At 53.0% G+C, this 17,940-nt stretch overlaps 5 protein-coding genes across 5 annotated transcripts; 3 read left to right on the top strand and 2 right to left on the bottom strand.

The window, feature by feature from the left end:
• Positions 1 to 553: 553 nt before the first annotated feature.
• VTN77DRAFT_2619 (uncharacterized protein) lies at positions 554 to 4,135 on the top strand (the record flags this gene model as incomplete). Its single annotated transcript, XM_069418478.1, has 1 exon — positions 554 to 4,135. The coding sequence occupies one exon, from the start codon at positions 554 to 556 to the stop codon at positions 4,133 to 4,135; it is 3,582 nt and encodes a 1,193-aa protein (XP_069282100.1).
• A 1,111-nt stretch (positions 4,136 to 5,246) lies between these two features.
• Positions 5,247 to 6,758, top strand: VTN77DRAFT_2618 (uncharacterized protein; the record flags this gene model as incomplete). The annotated part of the gene is made up of 1 exon (XM_069418477.1): positions 5,247 to 6,758. The coding sequence occupies one exon, from the start codon at positions 5,247 to 5,249 to the stop codon at positions 6,756 to 6,758; it is 1,512 nt and encodes a 503-aa protein (XP_069282099.1).
• Positions 6,759 to 7,494: 736 nt separating this feature from the next.
• On the bottom strand, positions 7,495 to 13,008 carry VTN77DRAFT_2617 (uncharacterized protein; the record flags this gene model as incomplete). Its single annotated transcript, XM_069418476.1, has 6 exons — positions 7,495 to 8,626; positions 8,683 to 11,351; positions 11,403 to 11,497; positions 11,581 to 12,402; positions 12,475 to 12,523; positions 12,649 to 13,008. The coding sequence occupies 6 exons, from the start codon at positions 13,006 to 13,008 to the stop codon at positions 7,495 to 7,497; spliced, it is 5,127 nt and encodes a 1,708-aa protein (XP_069282098.1).
• Positions 13,009 to 15,826: 2,818 nt separating this feature from the next.
• VTN77DRAFT_2616 (uncharacterized protein) lies at positions 15,827 to 17,144 on the top strand (the record flags this gene model as incomplete). Its single annotated transcript, XM_069418475.1, has 2 exons — positions 15,827 to 16,095; positions 16,169 to 17,144. 2 exons carry the CDS (start codon positions 15,827 to 15,829, stop codon positions 17,142 to 17,144), a joined length of 1,245 nt encoding a protein of 414 aa, XP_069282097.1.
• A 6-nt stretch (positions 17,145 to 17,150) lies between these two features.
• VTN77DRAFT_2615 (uncharacterized protein) lies at positions 17,151 to 17,914 on the bottom strand (the record flags this gene model as incomplete). The annotated part of the gene is made up of 2 exons (XM_069418474.1): positions 17,151 to 17,710; positions 17,767 to 17,914. 2 exons carry the CDS (start codon positions 17,912 to 17,914, stop codon positions 17,151 to 17,153), a joined length of 708 nt encoding a protein of 235 aa, XP_069282096.1.
• Between the last annotated feature and the right edge of the window lie 26 nt (positions 17,915 to 17,940).

The raw sequence follows: 17,940 nt of genomic DNA, 5'->3' as shown, positions 1-17,940 counted from the left end.
TGCGTCCTGTTGAAGCCTTGATCGTTTAGTGATCAGGGAGGCAACGGAGGTTCATGGCGGTTAAGCTTATCGATAGCCCAGGGCGATCCACCGCGCACGCTAGACCCGAACAGGGCCAGCGTAAACACGGCCAAAACATCGAATCGAACACAGCATCGATACATTCACGGCCTAAGCTAACCCAACCACCTGGACGCCACCCGAAGCCGTCGCTCCCCTCCAACTGACCTGATCGGAGTGCATGCGGCCCAGGTGCCCAAACGGCCCTCCGAGGCGCTTTCCTTTTCTTGCTCTGCCGCTTACGCTCGCTTACTTTGTCATTTGCTGACCGTCCGTGCCCTGTGCTTTGTGGTCCCCGGCGCATTCGATCGATCTCAGGCCTGACGACATTGTCACGCTAGTACGAGAACAACACGCTCTTATCACGACTCCATCACCACACTCGTTTCTGTTTTTTTTTTTTAAATTCGCTTACTTATTTTTGAAACTTCCTAATCATTATTTCTCGACCTCGACAAACCTGTCCCTCCCGATATAGAACGAACGGAACACGATGGCGCCCGACCCGCCTCAGCTGCCCACCAAGTTTCCATGTTGGTGCCGAGCGATCTACTCATGGGGCGGCGAGACAAAACGGGACCTTGGATTCGTCGAAGGAGATCTGATCGAGTGCTTGAATGCGGGGGACGGACAATGGTGGATGGGGCGTCTACGGCGTGACAGGCGGATGATAGGCCTCTTTCCCTCCAACTTCGTCACCGTCCTGGGAGACGATTTTGTTCCTGGCAGCAGCCGATCAGTGACCCCGATGATAGGAGACGGACTGTCCCGGACCGACAGCTCAATACCCAAGAAGCAGAAAACGTTCAGAAAGCCCTTTCAGGCTCACAAAGAAGCGATCACGCCGGCTGAAGCAGCTCGAAGAGCGAACTCGTCAACAGAGGCGCCGTCACCGTCGTCATCTCGAGAAAACACCCCACCCCGACCGACTCAGGCCTTGCGGACCCGTACACCGGCAACGGCAGTCCGCCATCGCAGCTCTCTAGCCAGGCCTCCGTCCCGCGCAGCTTCTCCGCCCGCGTCGCACGAGCGGGGAGTGTCCTCAACCCCGGGGAGGCATCGCAGCCCAAGATCACCACCCCCATCTCATGAAATCCCTCCCCAAGCTTCTCAAGACCGCGACGAGTCGCCTCCTCCGCCGCCGCCGCCTCCTCACCGAGTGGCAGTCAACAGCCAGACAGCACGGAAGAGGCTGCCTCCCCCGCCGCTTGAGATGAATGATCGCTACACAGTCATCTCGCGAACTCCCTCGCCAGTCCCCCTCTCCCACTCGCCAGATCCGCCATCGCCAGCTGTCAACGCTCACACGCCATCCCCTCTTCGAGATGCCATGGAAGATGTCATGACCTCATTACACGATATGGGCCTCCCCCGCGGGGCGCCGTCTCCTTCGCCGCCTCCTTCATTTTCAAATCCCTGGTCTCCTGATGCATATGACAGTATCCGTGCAGCAAGTCCACAACCTCCTAGTTCTCGACCTCTAACATCTCTGGGTTTTGAGGGAGATAGAGACGAATATGACGAGGAAGAGGAATACAATAATCAACCCAATTTCCAAGACCGATATCATGACGGCCCACCTCAATTCAATAATTATGTTCAACGGATGGAAAGCCGATTACGACAGCTCCACGAACAGAATGGCCAGAACTCCGATCAACTGTCTGATGACGATGTTGGCCCACCTCCTCCGCCCAAGAAGAATTCGTATCATACAAGGCATGAATCTATACCAGCCCCGCGTCCCCAGCTGAGGAATCGAAAATCAGCAATGGAGCTGGGGAGGCATGTCTTGGGTCGGACATTCACAAATAAATCAAGCGCGACGAATTCCTCGAGCGGCGTCCAAAGCACCACTACGACTGAAACAAGCAGCTCCGGCAGAACCAGTCATAGCTTGATGAGTGGCACCTCGGCAGGTGGCATCAGTGCGACGAGCGCCGGGAGCTATGCAAGGCGAAAATGGGGTGGCTTCTCGGCGGAAAGACCGACGACTGCGATGGACAATTTCAACGACTCAGACAGGAGTCAGACCGCCCTAAGTGGGATTTCTTACCATTCCAGCCACAACACGTCAAGACAGGGAGCGGTGTCGGCGATTCCTTGGTCACAGAGTAAGGAGATCACTGACTCAGCCGGTGTTTTTGGTGGGCTTGTCACTCCGAAAGTGAAAAAGAACGGATTCTTCAAGAGATTCCTCGAGTCCGCCAAAACGGGGGCTGCCAATGCAAGAAGCAGCATCCACCATGGAGGTTCAATCTCACCCACAAAGGGGAGAGTCTCCGCGGTGCTACCATCGACGCACAACCCTGACAGAGACACTGCTCGAGACGCAGGATCTGGCAGCGGGGGAGGTACCGATTGGGTGCAGGTGCGACGTGACGTTAACCGTGCAAGTACTCCTAGTCGAAACGAACGGATTGAACGAGCGGAACGGTGTCAGATGATGGATCACCCGGTCATCTATGCAGTCGAAGAGCTCTACGAAACTGCGGAAGGTGACGAGGGCATCGATGGACTTCCCCTGAGTGAACCGACGAATTGGGGTGCGATCAATCTGAGTATGGTAGACAAGAGCGCTCGCTTCATAAACAGCCTACCCCCGCTGACCAATCCGGCGAGTTTGGCACAAGGCTACGTTTGTCGGCCTTACAAGAGCGATGTCCAACGCCTTCGTGCCATATTCACCTGGGTCAGTGAGAAGATCGCGTGGGATGAGCCAATGGATGACGATGACGTCGACATGAAGAGGGTGATCACTCTGAGAAGGGGCAGTCCTCACGAGGTCGCAGTCCTGGTCAAGGAGATGTGCGCGGCGGTCGGGCTTCATGCCGATGTGATCCAAGGGTTTCTCAAGACGCCGGGTGAGATGTTCGATCTGGACAGCCTGTCGCGACCAAATCATTGGTGGAATGCCGTTTTGGTCGATGGCGAATGGCGCATCATGGACTGTTCGCTCGCCAGCGCGACGAATCCCAGAAGAAGCTTGCATGTCACGACGAACTCGCAGCATGCGGAGACCTGGTACTTCCTTGCGCGGCCGCTGGAGATCTGCTACACGCATGTACCCCTCCACCCGGAAGAGCAACACATCTGTCCGCCCATCTCGCCCGAGGTTCTCTTGGCGCTTCCGCCTGCCAGCCCGGCCTTCTTCAAGAATGGGTTGGAGATTCCCGATTACGACACCAGTTTCATTCGAATCGAAGGGTTGGAGGTGATGCAGCTGCGCATTTTCGTTCCGCCGGACGTGGAGTGTGCTGCTGAAGTCGAAGCTCCAGCGTTTGCTCGCGATGCCGATGGGGATTGGTTCGAGAGCGGCGACGTGGTCCGGAAGCGCGCCCTCGCCCAGCCGGACTGGATCCGGGGTCGGAAACGATTCACCGTGAAGGCGGTTCTCCCAGGCGACGAAGGACAGGGAGTGCTCAAGATATATGCTGGCAAGAAGGGGCTGATGCATTCGTGCAAGGACATCCCCTACCCTCTTGCCCTGGCCCTGCCAATCATCCACACTGGCGAGAACCCGCCGTATGACTTCCTTCTCCGCCATCCAACGCCGCATGCTCAGCGTCACGACCTGTACGTGATGCAGCCGCAGTGCGCGAGACTGGCGATCAACAACACCTTCGTCTTTGCCGTCCGGCAACATCCGGCCTATCCACCGTCGGCCAACGGGGATAGCCATGGCGGTGGTCGCGCTTCGCCTCTGAGCATCCGACCGTCGAGTGCGCTCAGTATGGTGTCGAGTAGTTACGGGGGCTCCAACGCGTCGACCACGTCCGTAGACGGGTTCTCGGCGTCGACATCAGCCATCTCATCGAGCAAGTCGGGACACGGTCGTGAGAAGCCGGCGAAACTAGCCATCCAGTCTCCATCAGGGAAGATCCTGCGGCTGATGCGCAAGGCGGACCACATGATCAATACGAGCAACACCACCGACTCCGCGATGGACGGGACTCCGGACGGCAGCGTGTGGGAAACGGTGATCAAGATTGGCGAGCGGGGGGTCTGGCGAGGACTAGTCCTGGCCGATCGGACTGCACGGTGGTGCGTTTTCTGCGAGTGGGAGTGTGTTTAAGCGACTTGCATCGTTATGGTGCTATACGTTTTTTTTTTTGCATGATATTTCTTTCTTCTTTTCTCGTGGGCTGGGACTCTGCTTCTTCTTGGCGTCTGTCTATGTTTATTTCATCTTATTTGGAACTTTCATGCATTGATGTCTGGGCGTCCATCGAACAAGAATTATTTTTTTTTCTTGATTTGATTTGTTTCCTTTCTTGAATTCAAATTCAGTTGGAGAATGGAGAAAGGCAATTGTGATGCTCGGGACATTTCATATCTACCATGAACCTGTTTCTTCTTTTCTTCTTTTGTCAACAGTTGTTTGCTGTGCTTGCTGTTTTGATCTAGCATGCCTTTTTTTTTTCTCTTTGGTGCTGGACGGCAGCGCCCTGATCCTGCCTTGCCTTGTCAGGTTATTTTGTCTCGGATTTATATTTCTCTTTTCTCAATGACGTACGTACGATATTGACATTGACATTGACATGACGGACGGACCAAAACGAAACAATGTCTCTCTATCTTAGATGGATAGATAGATATCTATCTCCCTTGCTTGCGGCGTTGTGTTAAATGCATGCATTGCCGGTTCGCGAGCAAAGAAAATATTCATCGATTCACTGATTGATTCATTGATTGACTAACTGACTGACTGACTGACTGATTGATTGATTGATTGATTGATGGATTGATTGATGGATTGATTGATGGATAATAATACGAACAATCTGTTCTCTGTTCTCAACTATGCCATCATTAATCGCCTTAGACAGACAGACCTTGAAAATCATCATTCTTGTGTAGACAAAGCGTTGTACTGTGTGTACCGTGGCAGGTAGGCATGTACAAGTACATACACAATCCCTGTAACTTTTCTGGAGTATTAATTAGCAGGTGCTGTCTCATCTTGGATATATCTATAAGACGCAGGGCGGTGAGACAGATTAATATTATTGTTCCCGCATTCTTGGTTGCGATTGGTGACATCACGCGGGAAGGTATACTCGCTTATCATATCACCTTAATTTACCTAACAATGCATCCACGATAGCACATGCATACAGTACATACAGAAAGGGGGATACGCCACTGGAGAAAAACTGTAATATAATAGAAATACTTGCTATATAATGCCTCCAGACCATTTCCCTCTCCGTCTAGGCCTCCTCCCCTTTCTCCGACATGCGCGCCACCTCCCCGCACAGCAGCAGCAGCAGCAGCAACGACCCATCTATGTCCTGGGCAATCCGTCCGCAGACCTAGATTCGATTATCTCCGCGATCATATACTCCTATTTCTCTTCCTCCAGTGCTGCTGCTGCTAGTGCATCGCAAGTAGTCACGAGACCCCACGTGCCGGTCGTCAATCTGCCGGATGTGCCGGCGGGCAGAGAACTGCGAAGACTGAGGCCGGAGTTTGCGGCTGCGCTGTGGCTGTCGACAAACCCTTCTGGAAGTGAATCAGCCAAAGGAGCAGAAGCAGTACTGCATGGGTCACCTCCCAAGGACGATCCCATCGCCCAGCTCCTGGCAGAGCATGTCCTGACGGTAGCTGATCTAAGGGGTCAGCTACTCCAGCAATTCCCCAAGGAGCAAGGCAGCACCAAGGGTCTCTTAGACACCACCCTGGTGGACTGGAACGCACTGCCATTCCGATCCACCGAAACCCGCAGCAAAGGCTTTATCGAAGGACTCGAAGACTTAGCCGACCTTGCCGTCATTGGCTGCATCGATCATCACGTCGACGAATGCTTCGTACCCCTGAACGAGGCACTTCCCGAGGGGCAGCCGCGCATCATCCAGCTAGGCCCGGGGTCTTGCACGTCTCTTGTTGTGCAGGAATTGCGGAATCGGGGGCTATGGCTCGACCAGAGCAGCGGTGTCGATGACTCTTCTGCTGAGGAAGCCAAAGCCGCCAAACTCGCTCTGGCCGCCATCCTGATCGACACGACGAACCTCACGGCCGAGGGTAAAGTCACCGACGTGGACCGCGCCGCAGTGGCTTTCCTCGAAGCCAAGGTTCGTGCTGGCGGCGGCGACGACGCAGGGTGGGATCGCACCGCCTTCTTCGAGGCGATCCAGGACGCGAGGCAAAACAGCCTCGACTTGCTGACTGTGGACGAGATGCTGGGACGGGACTACAAGGACTGGACTGAGAAGTCTTCGACAAGAACGAGAACGCCTGGGAAGAGCACCACGAAGATCGGCATCTGTAGTGTCGTGAAGCCCATCGAGTGGATTGTCGAGAAGGCCGAGGAGGAAGACACTTCTGTGTCAGGAGCTAAGTCCTTCCTGACCAAACTCCGAACTTTCTCCCAATCACGAGATCTGGATGTCGTCGCAGTCATGACGGCGTTTACCTCCTCTGCAGACGGCTCCTTTCGTCGGGAACTCGTCCTCTGGGGGCTGAACGAGGCCTGCTTGGAGCCCGTAGAGCGCTTCGCGAAGGACTTCGCCCAGGAACTGGGACTGGAAGAGTGGAAGGAGGATCGCTCAGGTATTAGTGCCGCTGATTTTGCTGCCGCGGCTACTGCTACCCTCGATGCCGACTCGGTACTATATATCTGGGACCAGACGAACGTCGCCAAGAGCAGGAAGCAGGTGGCGCCGCTTCTGAGGCGGGTTTTTCAAAATGCCGACTAGGTAGGTAGTCGGTCAGGTCAATAGGTTGAGGTTGAGATTATTCGAAACTCGCGATCAGAGAGAATATCGCGACGTGATAGGCTTTTACGGATATACCATTTTTTTTCTTTCTCATAGTCTGCTCTTTTCCAGAATATACAGACATGTATAGGCTGTGGGAAGATAGGAAACTACTTTCAGCGCGGATTCTGATTTAAATTCCACTGTAATAAAAATACAGTCCATCTCTTCTTTTCTTTTTGATAATAATCATACACTCAGCCACCTTCAGAAGAAAACCGACAAAGGGAGCGAGGAGAGCAAGAAAGAAAGAGAAGGCACATTAGACAACTCCACGCCCACTGCCACTCCCACAAATGGTTTTACAGAAGAATTTTCAGCAGGCAGAAAACAGTCATCACATCAAACAAATTAGAAACAGAAATCAACCCTGAAAACAAACTCAGAAGAGGAAGTATAAGCTGGTAGCAAGAAAAAGAGACCCGAAAGAAGGAAATATAGAACGCCATCCAGCTTCCTCCCATCCAGCGCCACGCACACCCAAATCCGCAGGAAAGTGACGCCCCGCCAGCGAACAAGCAGATGAAAGTTCGCGGCCAACATTGTCATTTTCACATAGCCCCAGAAGCCGTCAGAAGAAAACGCCGCGCAAAGATACCGACATTATACCGTTATTCTATTACAATCGTGATTGGATAAAGAAAGGAAATGAAATAAAATGGAAAATCCTCGTAAATTAAAAGTCATCTGCGGGTCCCTCGCCGCTGCCTTCAGCTCCGTCTCTGGCAGTTTCGGCACTCTCACCTTCACGGTCGGAATCAGGACGATCACCACCGTTGTTGCTAGCGTCCAGAACCTCTAAAGCTTCATTGGCATGGGTGTTCTCCATGGGTTCGACGGCATCGGCGTCCTGGTTGGTGAGATCCGCAAAAACATCATCCAGGTTCTGACGAGGACTGCTGGAAAAAGGATTATTCGTGTCCATATCGACCCCAGATGGCCCGTCGTGTTGGTCGCGATTGAAGCTCGGGGGCGGGCTGAAAAGGGACTGCTCTAGGCCTTGGTTATGTGGCGGAGAGCGTGGAGGGAAGGATGGAGAGTTCCCAGCGGCATGAGGAAGGAAGGCGGAGGAGGAGGAAGAAGATACAAACGGTGGGCTCGAATCGCGCCCAGACAGGGAATAGTTTCCTGAGAAAGGATATGGCTGGGAGGATGGTGCACCAGACAAGGTCTGCTCATTGCTCGTTGAGACTGGTGGCCGATTCTCTCCCGGTGCTGTTGAAGCAGGCGCTGGCTGAAGAGGCGGCGGCCGGGTCACTTGGGAGGAGGACTCAAGAGACTTGCGCTTGGCAGCGTTGCTCGTCTTGGGACGGAGATGAGGGGGCAGGTCCTCCGGACGTTCTACGCCCAACTGAGCCATAATCTTCTGCTGCTTCGTCGGACGAGGCTTGCGAGTTGAGAGAGATTGCTCCAGAATCGGCGGAGGTTCTGGTGCCACTGGTGCCCACTTATGAATCTCTTGGCGGAAGAAATTCGTCTCGTACGCAAGAAGTACCTCCGCACCCTCGATTTTCCGCAGATAAAAAAGCAACGTAGGGATCTCCTCGGTAGTCGTGCAAGCTGCGTTTGTGAAGCTTTGGAGAAAGTCCCGGAAAGCGGATGCTTGCTTGATGATATTGTCTAGGACTTCCTCCTCATCGGGCTGGAATGGGAGGTTCGGAATCTCTGCCTGCCATTCCTGAAGATCCTCGAGCTTGGGCCGTGCGGCGTCGCGAGGGATCTTTCTCCGCCAGTCACAGACCGGGCAAGTGTATTTGTCGAATTCCTTGACCTTGCCCCTAGCGATTTTCAAGCATTTGCCATGATACCTGTCAGCTGGAGTTAGTAATCCCTTTTCGACGAATCATCTGGGGAGACATCTCACCATTCGTGGCAGATCTCACATTCAATCATCATCCCAGCTTCGGACTGTCTGCAGATGCAAAAAACATCCCTCTTCCGAGACTTGCCGCCTTCCCACACACTGTTGTTATTATCTAGGAGACCCTCGGGGCTGTTGTCCCGCGACGCGGGTTCAACCGGGGGTCGACAGCGATCCTCCAAGTCGAAGCAGGAGGCATTCTTCTTCTCGACATACTCCATGTGAGACTTAAGAATATGTAGCGGAGCATTGGCCTTGCCAAAGAGCTTCTTTCCTTTCCTCATCCAATCCTCGTGGCGCTTCTGTTCGCGCTCCAGGTCAATGGCGCCAACAGGTCGACTGTTCAGCTGCTCCAATGATTCCATGAGTTCGCGCACCTCTCTGTACTTGGGACGTTTCCGAAAATCCGGATCTTGGCTCCTTTCGTAGATACTCTGGATCTGTTTCTGAGCCTCTCGCTGCTTGGTCAGAATGGCATCAACCTGCGCCAGTGTTTCGGGGGAAACAGGGAACCGCGACGCCTGGGCGGACAGAGCTTCCAGCTGTTGATAATGGACGGCTTCCGCAGACATCAATTCCTTTGCTTTGGCTTCCCAGGTCTCTCCGTGGCGACACAGATCCTTGAAATACGCCAGATCCTCATTTCTGTCGTCCAACCCCAACTGTTCCCCGGCCTGGATCAGCTCTTTACACTCCTGCAAGGTGAGGTATTGATCACGCTTGCGACGGGCCTCCTCGTTCCATTTCATCTGTCGCAGCACATGCTCCAGTTCTTCCACCTCGGGAATGTCCACGTTGAAATTTCGGCTCGATTCAACCAGCTCCTCCACCTCTTGGATCGATCGAAGGTGAGGATTCAGTAGGGCGATATGGACCTCCTGGCGGAACTTCTCGATCTCGCGGGTCTTCTCTTCCAGGGCCGCCATCTGTGGACAGTCGAAGGACAGTTTATCAGCCTCTGCAAGTAGGGCGTGGATATTCTCCACTCTGCGAAGCTCACGGTCGCGTTCTTCAAGCTGCGCGGCTTTGGAAGTGCCTTTACGCCAGGCCTTTTCATTCTTCCTGCGGTTCTGCTGCTTCCGTGTGATGTAGTTGTTGGCTTCTTCCACCCACTTGTCGCACCGCTGAACGAAAGCCGCGAGGTCTTGAAGGCCAGGCAAAGGATATGGGATTTTCTCACCTTCGCTTAGCAGGCTATGGAGGACCTTCAGCTGCGGTTTTGGTTCATCCTCAAGCACCTTCTCCAACTTTTCCGCCCACGCCTCGGGGATCCTAGCACGGTCCTGGACCTTTTGGACCAAATTTTTCAACGCGGCATCAGTCATCCGGTATCGCAACGTATGGTCTGGCCCCATCAGCCGCTGGGTTGGCGACTCTTCACAGCAGTCGTAAGTTGCCCCGTGCATGAGACAGAGGGTTCGGCCCGTCTTGTGGCATCGGAATTGGGTCAGGTAGGTGTAGGCTTTGCAGTAGTGGCATTGGTAGTCTTCTTCAGGCAGGTCTTCCTCCTCCACGACGAACTTCAATTTGCAGTCTCCATCATCCGCCGACCAGTCGTCACCGCTGAACTTACACTGATGTGCAGACACCTCCTGGTGACGGGCAATAAAGAGTGCGCGTTGCTCCAATTCTCGGTCAGACATTCGTGCCAACGCCGGGGCCAGCCATTTGGCAGTCTTGATGGAGGTATCTCTAGCAGCCGCTGTCAGCAACAACTCATCATGCGAAAAGCACGGCTGTCTTCTGAAAGCTTGCAAGCGCTCGACACCAAGAGCACCAAACGGTTCCCAGTCCGCGGGAGCAAAGTTGACTGCCTCGTTGAAATTGAAGCCGTGATTGAACCCGGCATGGTAGGCCTGAGGAAAGGTGATGACGAACTGGCCCGCACGCTGATCAAGAGCATAGACATTGACACCGGCCTTCTTCAACTGATCTGGTGGGAGTAAGGTAACGAGTTGGAAAAGGAGGTCTGGCTGTGTCTCAAAGAGCTCTGGCACAGCCTGCCGCATCGCTCGTTCGAAGGCTTCCGCGTCAGATCCTGGAATGCCATACCACGTCTTGGTGGCACCGAAATGCTGGTAGTTGGCCGAGTACGCATAGTGGTCTTCGTTGTGCCAGCAAAACGTCGAGAAGCACATGCCCACATAGACCCAAGGGACCGTCATGCCGGAGATATCTGATTTAATATGTCGGAAAAGCGAGTCTTCGTGGAACGGAAGCACATTCAGATTCCAAGGATCAGTCGAGTATGGGTCAAGAGGATTCCTCTCCACGGTCGGAAAGCCACTGCCGTGGGTCGTGGAGTGGATATCGGCGCCGTACTCGACCTCGACGGTCTCTGTCAGACTCTCCACCAACCTCCAGAATTCGCGTTCAACGTCGTCTTCGGTTTCACGACGCTGAGTGTTCAGAACTGGATCGAAGGGCATTCGCCCCGCAAAATAGTTCTTCTTGAAATTGTTGGCTTTCTCTTGGAACTGCTTCAGAGAATAGACACCACCTTCCTCGAAGCCGTATTCACCAGTGCCTACCAGACATTTGGGGCAGTGCCAGTCATTTTCAGGAACGGCATTCAAGGGCGGATCGAGACAAGATCGGTGATATCCATTATCACAGCTGTCACAAACGAAGATGGACTCAGGGTTATCGGTCTTGCCACATGCCTCACATTTCTGGGAGAGCGGTCAGTCACAATAAGGGAATAGCGGAATATCATCACATACATTGCCAGTCTTGCGGGTGCCGTTCTTCATCCGTGCCCTGGGCGGGGCCGGGCGTAGGAGACTCATATGGGATCCAACCACTGTCGGAGGTGCATCTATTATTATGATGCAGTCAGCATATCAAATGAAATTATGACCAAAATGGAAAGTTGTAGAGGTGATCAGGCAAACACCGTACCTTTACGTAGTCTCTTACTCCTCCGGCCAGAGCTCTCAGTATCCCCCGTCTCCGCCTGCGGGCTGCCAGCCAGGCTGTCCTGGCTTATAGCACGTTTGAGGGGATGGCCATTGGCAGCCGAGTTGGTCCCTGTCTGTTTTGCGTCGGCGCTGTCCCCTCCAGGATGTGGGGCAATGGTCTTGGGGGTCGGCGTGCCATTCTCCGTTTCACGCTTCACTTGAGGACCACTGTTCACGGCCGCAAACGAGGGCGACCTATTGACTGGGGTAAAACCTCCCGGTTTGGAATTGACGGCCGTGAATCCGGATGAGGCAGCTGGTCGGGAGGGAACCGGCTCGGCCGAGGATGGTGTCGGGGTACCATCTGACTCTATAGACGCATTCAACGCGCCAGAGGACCGCACCGCCGGTGAATCCTGACGAGCATTCGATGGTGTGGAGGAGAGCGGGCGTTTGTTCATGGGCGAGTGAGCTGGAGATGGCGTGTAGGGGCCACCTTGTTCGAACTCCAACTGCTGCTGCACGCCTGGCTTGGCGATGCGGAGGTACTCCTCATAAGGCTGCAGCCACCTCTGATACGAGTTCTTGAGCGAGGTGGACAACGACGACATAATCTTGCCGCTGTAGCCCAGATCCCGTCCGATTTCGGCCCACTTCTTTAACTTGCAGACCTGGTCGAAGCCCCCACGAACCTCGACCGCCTTTTTGAGCTTATATAGATCTAGCGGCCGTTTATCGACGCTTGGAAATCGATTGAGGTTGGTCCCTTGTTGTTTGTGGAACTTGGCGAGCTGATCGAGGTAGTTCAGGTTCGCACGGGTTCCTGGTTCTGGGTCAGAACGGTGGTCCTGGGGAGCTTTGCCGGCAGCAACATTCTCTGAACGCTGGGGCATACCTCCTTCGACCGAGTTGAGTTCCTGTCGACGGGTTTTGAAGTGAAAACGCTGAAGATCAGACAGTTAGCAGTTCCATCCCAAAACAAGGAAACCACAGTATCCCGTGCACGTGTCGAGTAAGCTCAAAAGGGACCGTCTCCATTAAAGCACTAGTTACTTTCTATGGGACATACCTCAGTGTCTATTGCGAATGGAGGATTCCAGCTGTCAGGCGGGATGATCCTGCAGATGCCGTACTTCCGCCCCTCCGGTGCAATCTTGCGGATATACGCCATCGGATCTTTGAACTCCTCCTCGGTGGGACGGAAGGTGGGAGCCTCCTGCAAGCCATGAGGGCGGACGCGCTTGGTAGGTTCCCGTGCAGCATTGGGCTGTCCACGCCGCTCGACGGTCGACAGGTCGAGAGGCGCGGACCGGCGGGCACTTAATGGGACATTGTGACCGTAGGACGGATAAGACGCATTTGAGCGTTGACGGGGCGGCGCGGACTGCGCTTGTGAGGCATTTGCTCCCGTAGAGGCGGGAGCAACCATGTCTTCACGACGGGGGTAGAAAAAGGCTCGGGGAGAAAGAAGAATAAGAAAAAGACGCCGGGTCTATCAAGGGCGGACGGGTTGATAGGAAGTCGGCATTGGAATCGCGAGGGATCAACTAAAGGAGGGAACACGATCTCCAGAGGCCGTGTAACCACGGAATGGAAGATAAGAAACTAGACTCAGGGAGGTGAAATGCGAGGGGTGAGGATGAGAGAGAGACAGGAAGCAGCCGGGAAGAGGAGGAGGAGGAGCAGCCAGCAGCAGAGGAGAGTAAGCCGTAAGGGAAGGTGGATCGAGGGATCTGAGGGCGGTACTCTTTGCAGCTGGTCTGTGTCCTCTCCATCGATTCTGTCCTGTGGGAAGCGCCCACATTAGCTTTTGCTGCGCCTGCCTGATAGGCGGAGACCTGCTGGTCCGGCCGGTACCGAGCTGACCCTGAATACCGTCTGTAACCAGACATGACCGACCGGATCGGACGGTGCAAACTCGGTAAAATACAGCGTGCGTACGCTTGCATGACATTTATTACACAATACGAAGTACCTCGATGACAGGCAGTCGTATGATTTCGCCGCGCAGGTAAATCGAGTTTACTCCGTACTTGCCTAGTCTACGGGTAAGGAAGGTACCTACCTAAAGTAGATCATCTCGATCACGCCAGAGGATCCATCCTCCTCCTGCACGCAAACGGAAGGAGCAGGTGACACGGTAGCCTCGAGCATCAGAGTTGGCAACATGCAGCCATGAATTTTCATCACTTGTCGATGTCGTGGTAATCTCCTGGGTGTGTTGCCACAACAATGGGAAGCTACCTAGGTACTGTGCCTAGGTACCTAGACCTAAGCAGGACGCCCTTCCCTGGTTCATGCATTCAGTAAAATTATAAACTGGTCTTGACTGATTTATCAACCGAACAATGTCCGATCCTGCAGTCACGAAGCTGACGATAGACACCCCAGCTTTAATACCATAATTATCGCGGAAAGCCATGCCTGGAATCCCGACTTCCAGCCATGTAGGATACGGGGCAACGGCAGAGTTCGGTTCCACGTGACAAGCTCGTTTACATCAAACGCGAATCCAGACCTGCCTCAAGGTTTCTAACAGTTAATGTACCCCTGACTCATCTCTCTCTACTGTGTTGGATGACACAAGATGGATGAGTCAGTGCAGCCACGAGTGGAAACTCAACTGTTACCCTGGACATCAGCTTTCGACTCGACCACAAGCGATTGAAAATCTCGAGGACAAGCATCTCCCCGACAGAATCAGCTGTGATAACCATCTGGCCCGAAGATGCTTCGCTTTGTCGGAGATGGGCGTTACGAAGCTGCCCGAATCCGCATTTGTCTGCCGACCTAAAGCTGCCGAATCTTATTCATTCCAGTCCAACCGCATGGCATGCTGTTTGTTGATGTTGCACAGCGATATATTCTTAGAACCATGTGGGCTACGCCTACTCTCCCTCCCAAACTCTTAACCACGAGTAAGGACTGATTTCTGGGTACTATGCCCTGCAAGTCATTGTCACATGTCCTTAGAGCATCTGACTGATGGCATAAATGATTTTCGAGAGAAGTTCCCATCCCTGGCGTCCTTGGTAGTCAGTAATAATAATGTACTGGAGGCTCCTGCTTAACTCCGAGATCTATACCTAGGTACCTAAAGTCTCAACTTTATCCACCCTCTCAACCAGACAAGTCATAATAAATCACGGCCTGTAGCTCTCCAAGTGAGAATATTTCCTACTTAGGATGTCAAAAAAAAAATTTAATGTCTTGTCACCCGATATTCGCAGGAACAGCATCAAGCTCATACTGCGGGGGGTATTCATTCTCAGTTTATCTAGACAGGAGGGGGGTTGAGTGTACCTAATCTGAGGAATTACATATTTTTGTGTTTTTATTATTTTAAACACAATGAGGGGAGGCCTGCCCAAGGCGCGAGTGGTCTAGGGGCTATGATTCCGCACTTGCATATCCCTTTAGGATATTATCCTAAAATAAGGATATATATAGGTATGCGACGGTCGGGGTCGATTTCCCCTTTGCGCATCTTATTTTTCCCCCTCTCTTTTTCCTGGCCAGTTGAAATTATACCTGAACTCCGTGCTCTGTAGTCATACCATACAGCCCCACGCGAAAGTCTGAAACAATGGCCATTCTCCCGCAAAACCTGCATATTTCATGAAATGATCACTCAACAAAATTATAGGATGAGAGTATTAATATTAACATAGATTTTTGTATTAAAAATTGGTTAGTCTAAATTTAGTATAATCTTTTTTTCATCAGGACTTTAGCAGGCTCCAACACCTGCTGTCCTTGGTTGCCGTAATAGGCACCGGCTTAAGTCCGAGATCTATACTCTGTATTACTAATACCTAAAATCTTGACATAATCCACCCTTTCAACTAGACAATGCCATAATATACCAGGACCGGTAGATCTTCAAGTGAAAATATTTCTTAACAAGGATGTCAGATAGTTATATGATTTTTTTTTTAAAAAAAATGCTAAATCCAATTTACCCAGGTAGCCAATTTGCATGTCGTGTACTTATCAAGATAGTCGACCACGTGACAGCGCGGTGTCTTCCTGCTGCGACGCGTCTCGGCTTCGTCACCCGCGTACTATTATGTCTTCCATTGATGGAGGTTCCGCTGAATGGCCATTTTGCTTGACACCATCATTGACCATTACAGTTTTGGCCTTAGTTACAGAATCTTGGAATGATTAGCTTAAATCTTTCGCCTTACCTCTAATTGCAGTCCATTCTTTTTGTATTGAAATTTGGAACCCCGGATCACCTGCCAATGGCTTCGGCCCCGAGCACCTTCATCCAGGACGAAATCTCGGCACCCAAACCCATTCCTGCCTTTTACTGCTGCTATCTCCTGCGATCCACGGTCCGTCATGCCTCGCTGTATGTTGGCTCGACGCCCAACCCTGCACGACGGCTGGCGCAGCATAACGGCGTTGCCAAGGGCGGGGCGCATCGGACCGCGCGAAACTCGCTGAGGCCGTGGGAGATGGTGGTGCTGGTGGAAGGATTCATGAGCCGGATTGGGGCGTTGCAGTTTGAGTGAGCATCTATACACTTTCGTCCACGTGGCACTCTCTTCGTTTACGTCGCAATACAACTAACACTCGAGCAGATGGGCATGGCAGAACGCAGGGGACTCTCGGCATATAGAATCGGACGAATACTCCTCAGTACACTCGTCCAACATCCGTATTAATCCCCAGACAGGAACAGCGAGGCGGGGTGGCCACCGCCGCAAGGCCAGGTCGTTGACCAGCCACCTAGCGGATCTCCATCTATTACTGCGCTCGCCTTACTTTTCCAGATGGCCATTGACAGTGCGGTTCCTCTCCCAAGACGTTTACCGCGTATGGCAGGTCTGGTCGGAACGGGTCGATGGCCTCCTCCCTGACAATATAGAGGTCAAACTAGATACGACACCTCAGGATGCTGATATGAACCGGGGAAATGGTGTCGCTCATATCGATGTTAGCTACAACAATATGAAAGAGCACTTGGAAAAAGCAATGTTTCTGTTGGACGACTCTGAAACCATACTGTGCGGCGTCTGCAAGGAACAATTGGTATTGCAGGATGACTTGGTAGTGGTGTGTCCGCAGACGAACTGCCGCTGTGCGGCTCACATAGTCTGTCTATCTAGACATTTTCTAAACGATGCGGGGAGCCCTAACCAACTTATACCCACGTCCGGTAGCTGTCCTGCTTGCAAGTCCACTGTCACATGGTCCTCATTGATGAAGGAGCTGAGTCTGCGACTCCGTGGTGAAAAAGAGACCCAGAAGATATTCAAAACAAAGCGCAAGCGGAGATTGAACCCAGCAGATGGACAGAAGAATCGCGTCGACCAGAAAAAGCTCCCAGATCGATCTGTGAGCACTGCAGATTCGCCAGATGATGATGGGACAGGTTCTGAGGACGGTCTATACAACGAATACGACCAGGATGAGCTACTTCTAGACAATTGGATAGAAGTGGTAGACCTGGGCTCTGATTCTGACGACAGCCCAGCAGAACCCAAGCGAGCCCAGTCCAGAGTTGAGATAGTAATTGAGGATAGCGATTGGGATGATGCGGAGATTGTGGATTGACGGGCTTCAAGACGATTTTGTACTCTCTCCGCTGGGGATGAACGACCATGGGCCGAGTTTTCTCAACGGCCCGATTGCATCTACATTCTTCATGCATTCCAGCACAGGCTCCAGAATATCCTGAGCGACCTCGCTGACCGACCGTCCGGCGTCAATGATGCAGATTTCGTCGTTATGTGGAAGCTCCAAGAGGGAGAGGAACAGCTCCCTCACCCGTTTCTGCATTGTGTCGGTTTCGTAGCGCTCCACGCCGAATCCGCCTCTCTTCGCAGCCTCCTCGGTCGATATGCTCAGGAACAAACACAGATCAGGCCGTGGTAATCCCACCTCCGGCTGCCATGCCCACTGAAGCGACAGGTTCGGATTGCCTTTGGCGGCCGAGTAGACGGCCCCGGAGTAGGAGTAGCGGTCAACAATGACGGTGACTCCCCTGGCAATGTCTTCTTGTATGCTCTGCGCGAGTTCCCACCGGTTGGCGGAGAAGAGGAGGTGGATCGAATGGTCGTCGAGTTGCGACTGGCCGCGTAGATAGCTATCGATCAGCTTGCCGATGGGCGTGCTTCTATCTATTGAGTGTTAGTTGGAGGGTCGATCGATACGAGTCTGACCGTAAATAGAGTACCTGGAAAGCGAATGTACCTGGCCTGATGGCCCATTGCAAGCAGATTGCGATAGAGCAGCTCGCACTGGCTGGATTTCCCCGCGCGGTCCAGCCCTTCGACCACGATAAGAGCCCCGCGTTTGCCTTTCTCACTCTCAGACTCCGCCATCTTGTGCTTGTTCCCTTGACTGTACA

The sequence above is a fragment of the Rasamsonia byssochlamydoides genome (genome assembly GCF_041956645.1).
Source record: "Rasamsonia byssochlamydoides strain NRRL 3658 unplaced genomic scaffold VTN77scaffold_2, whole genome shotgun sequence".
Taxonomy (NCBI): domain Eukaryota; kingdom Fungi; phylum Ascomycota; class Eurotiomycetes; order Eurotiales; family Trichocomaceae; genus Rasamsonia; species Rasamsonia byssochlamydoides.
The sequence above is the reverse complement of the archived record's forward strand: the minus strand, read 5'-3'. Positions and strand labels throughout refer to the sequence as shown.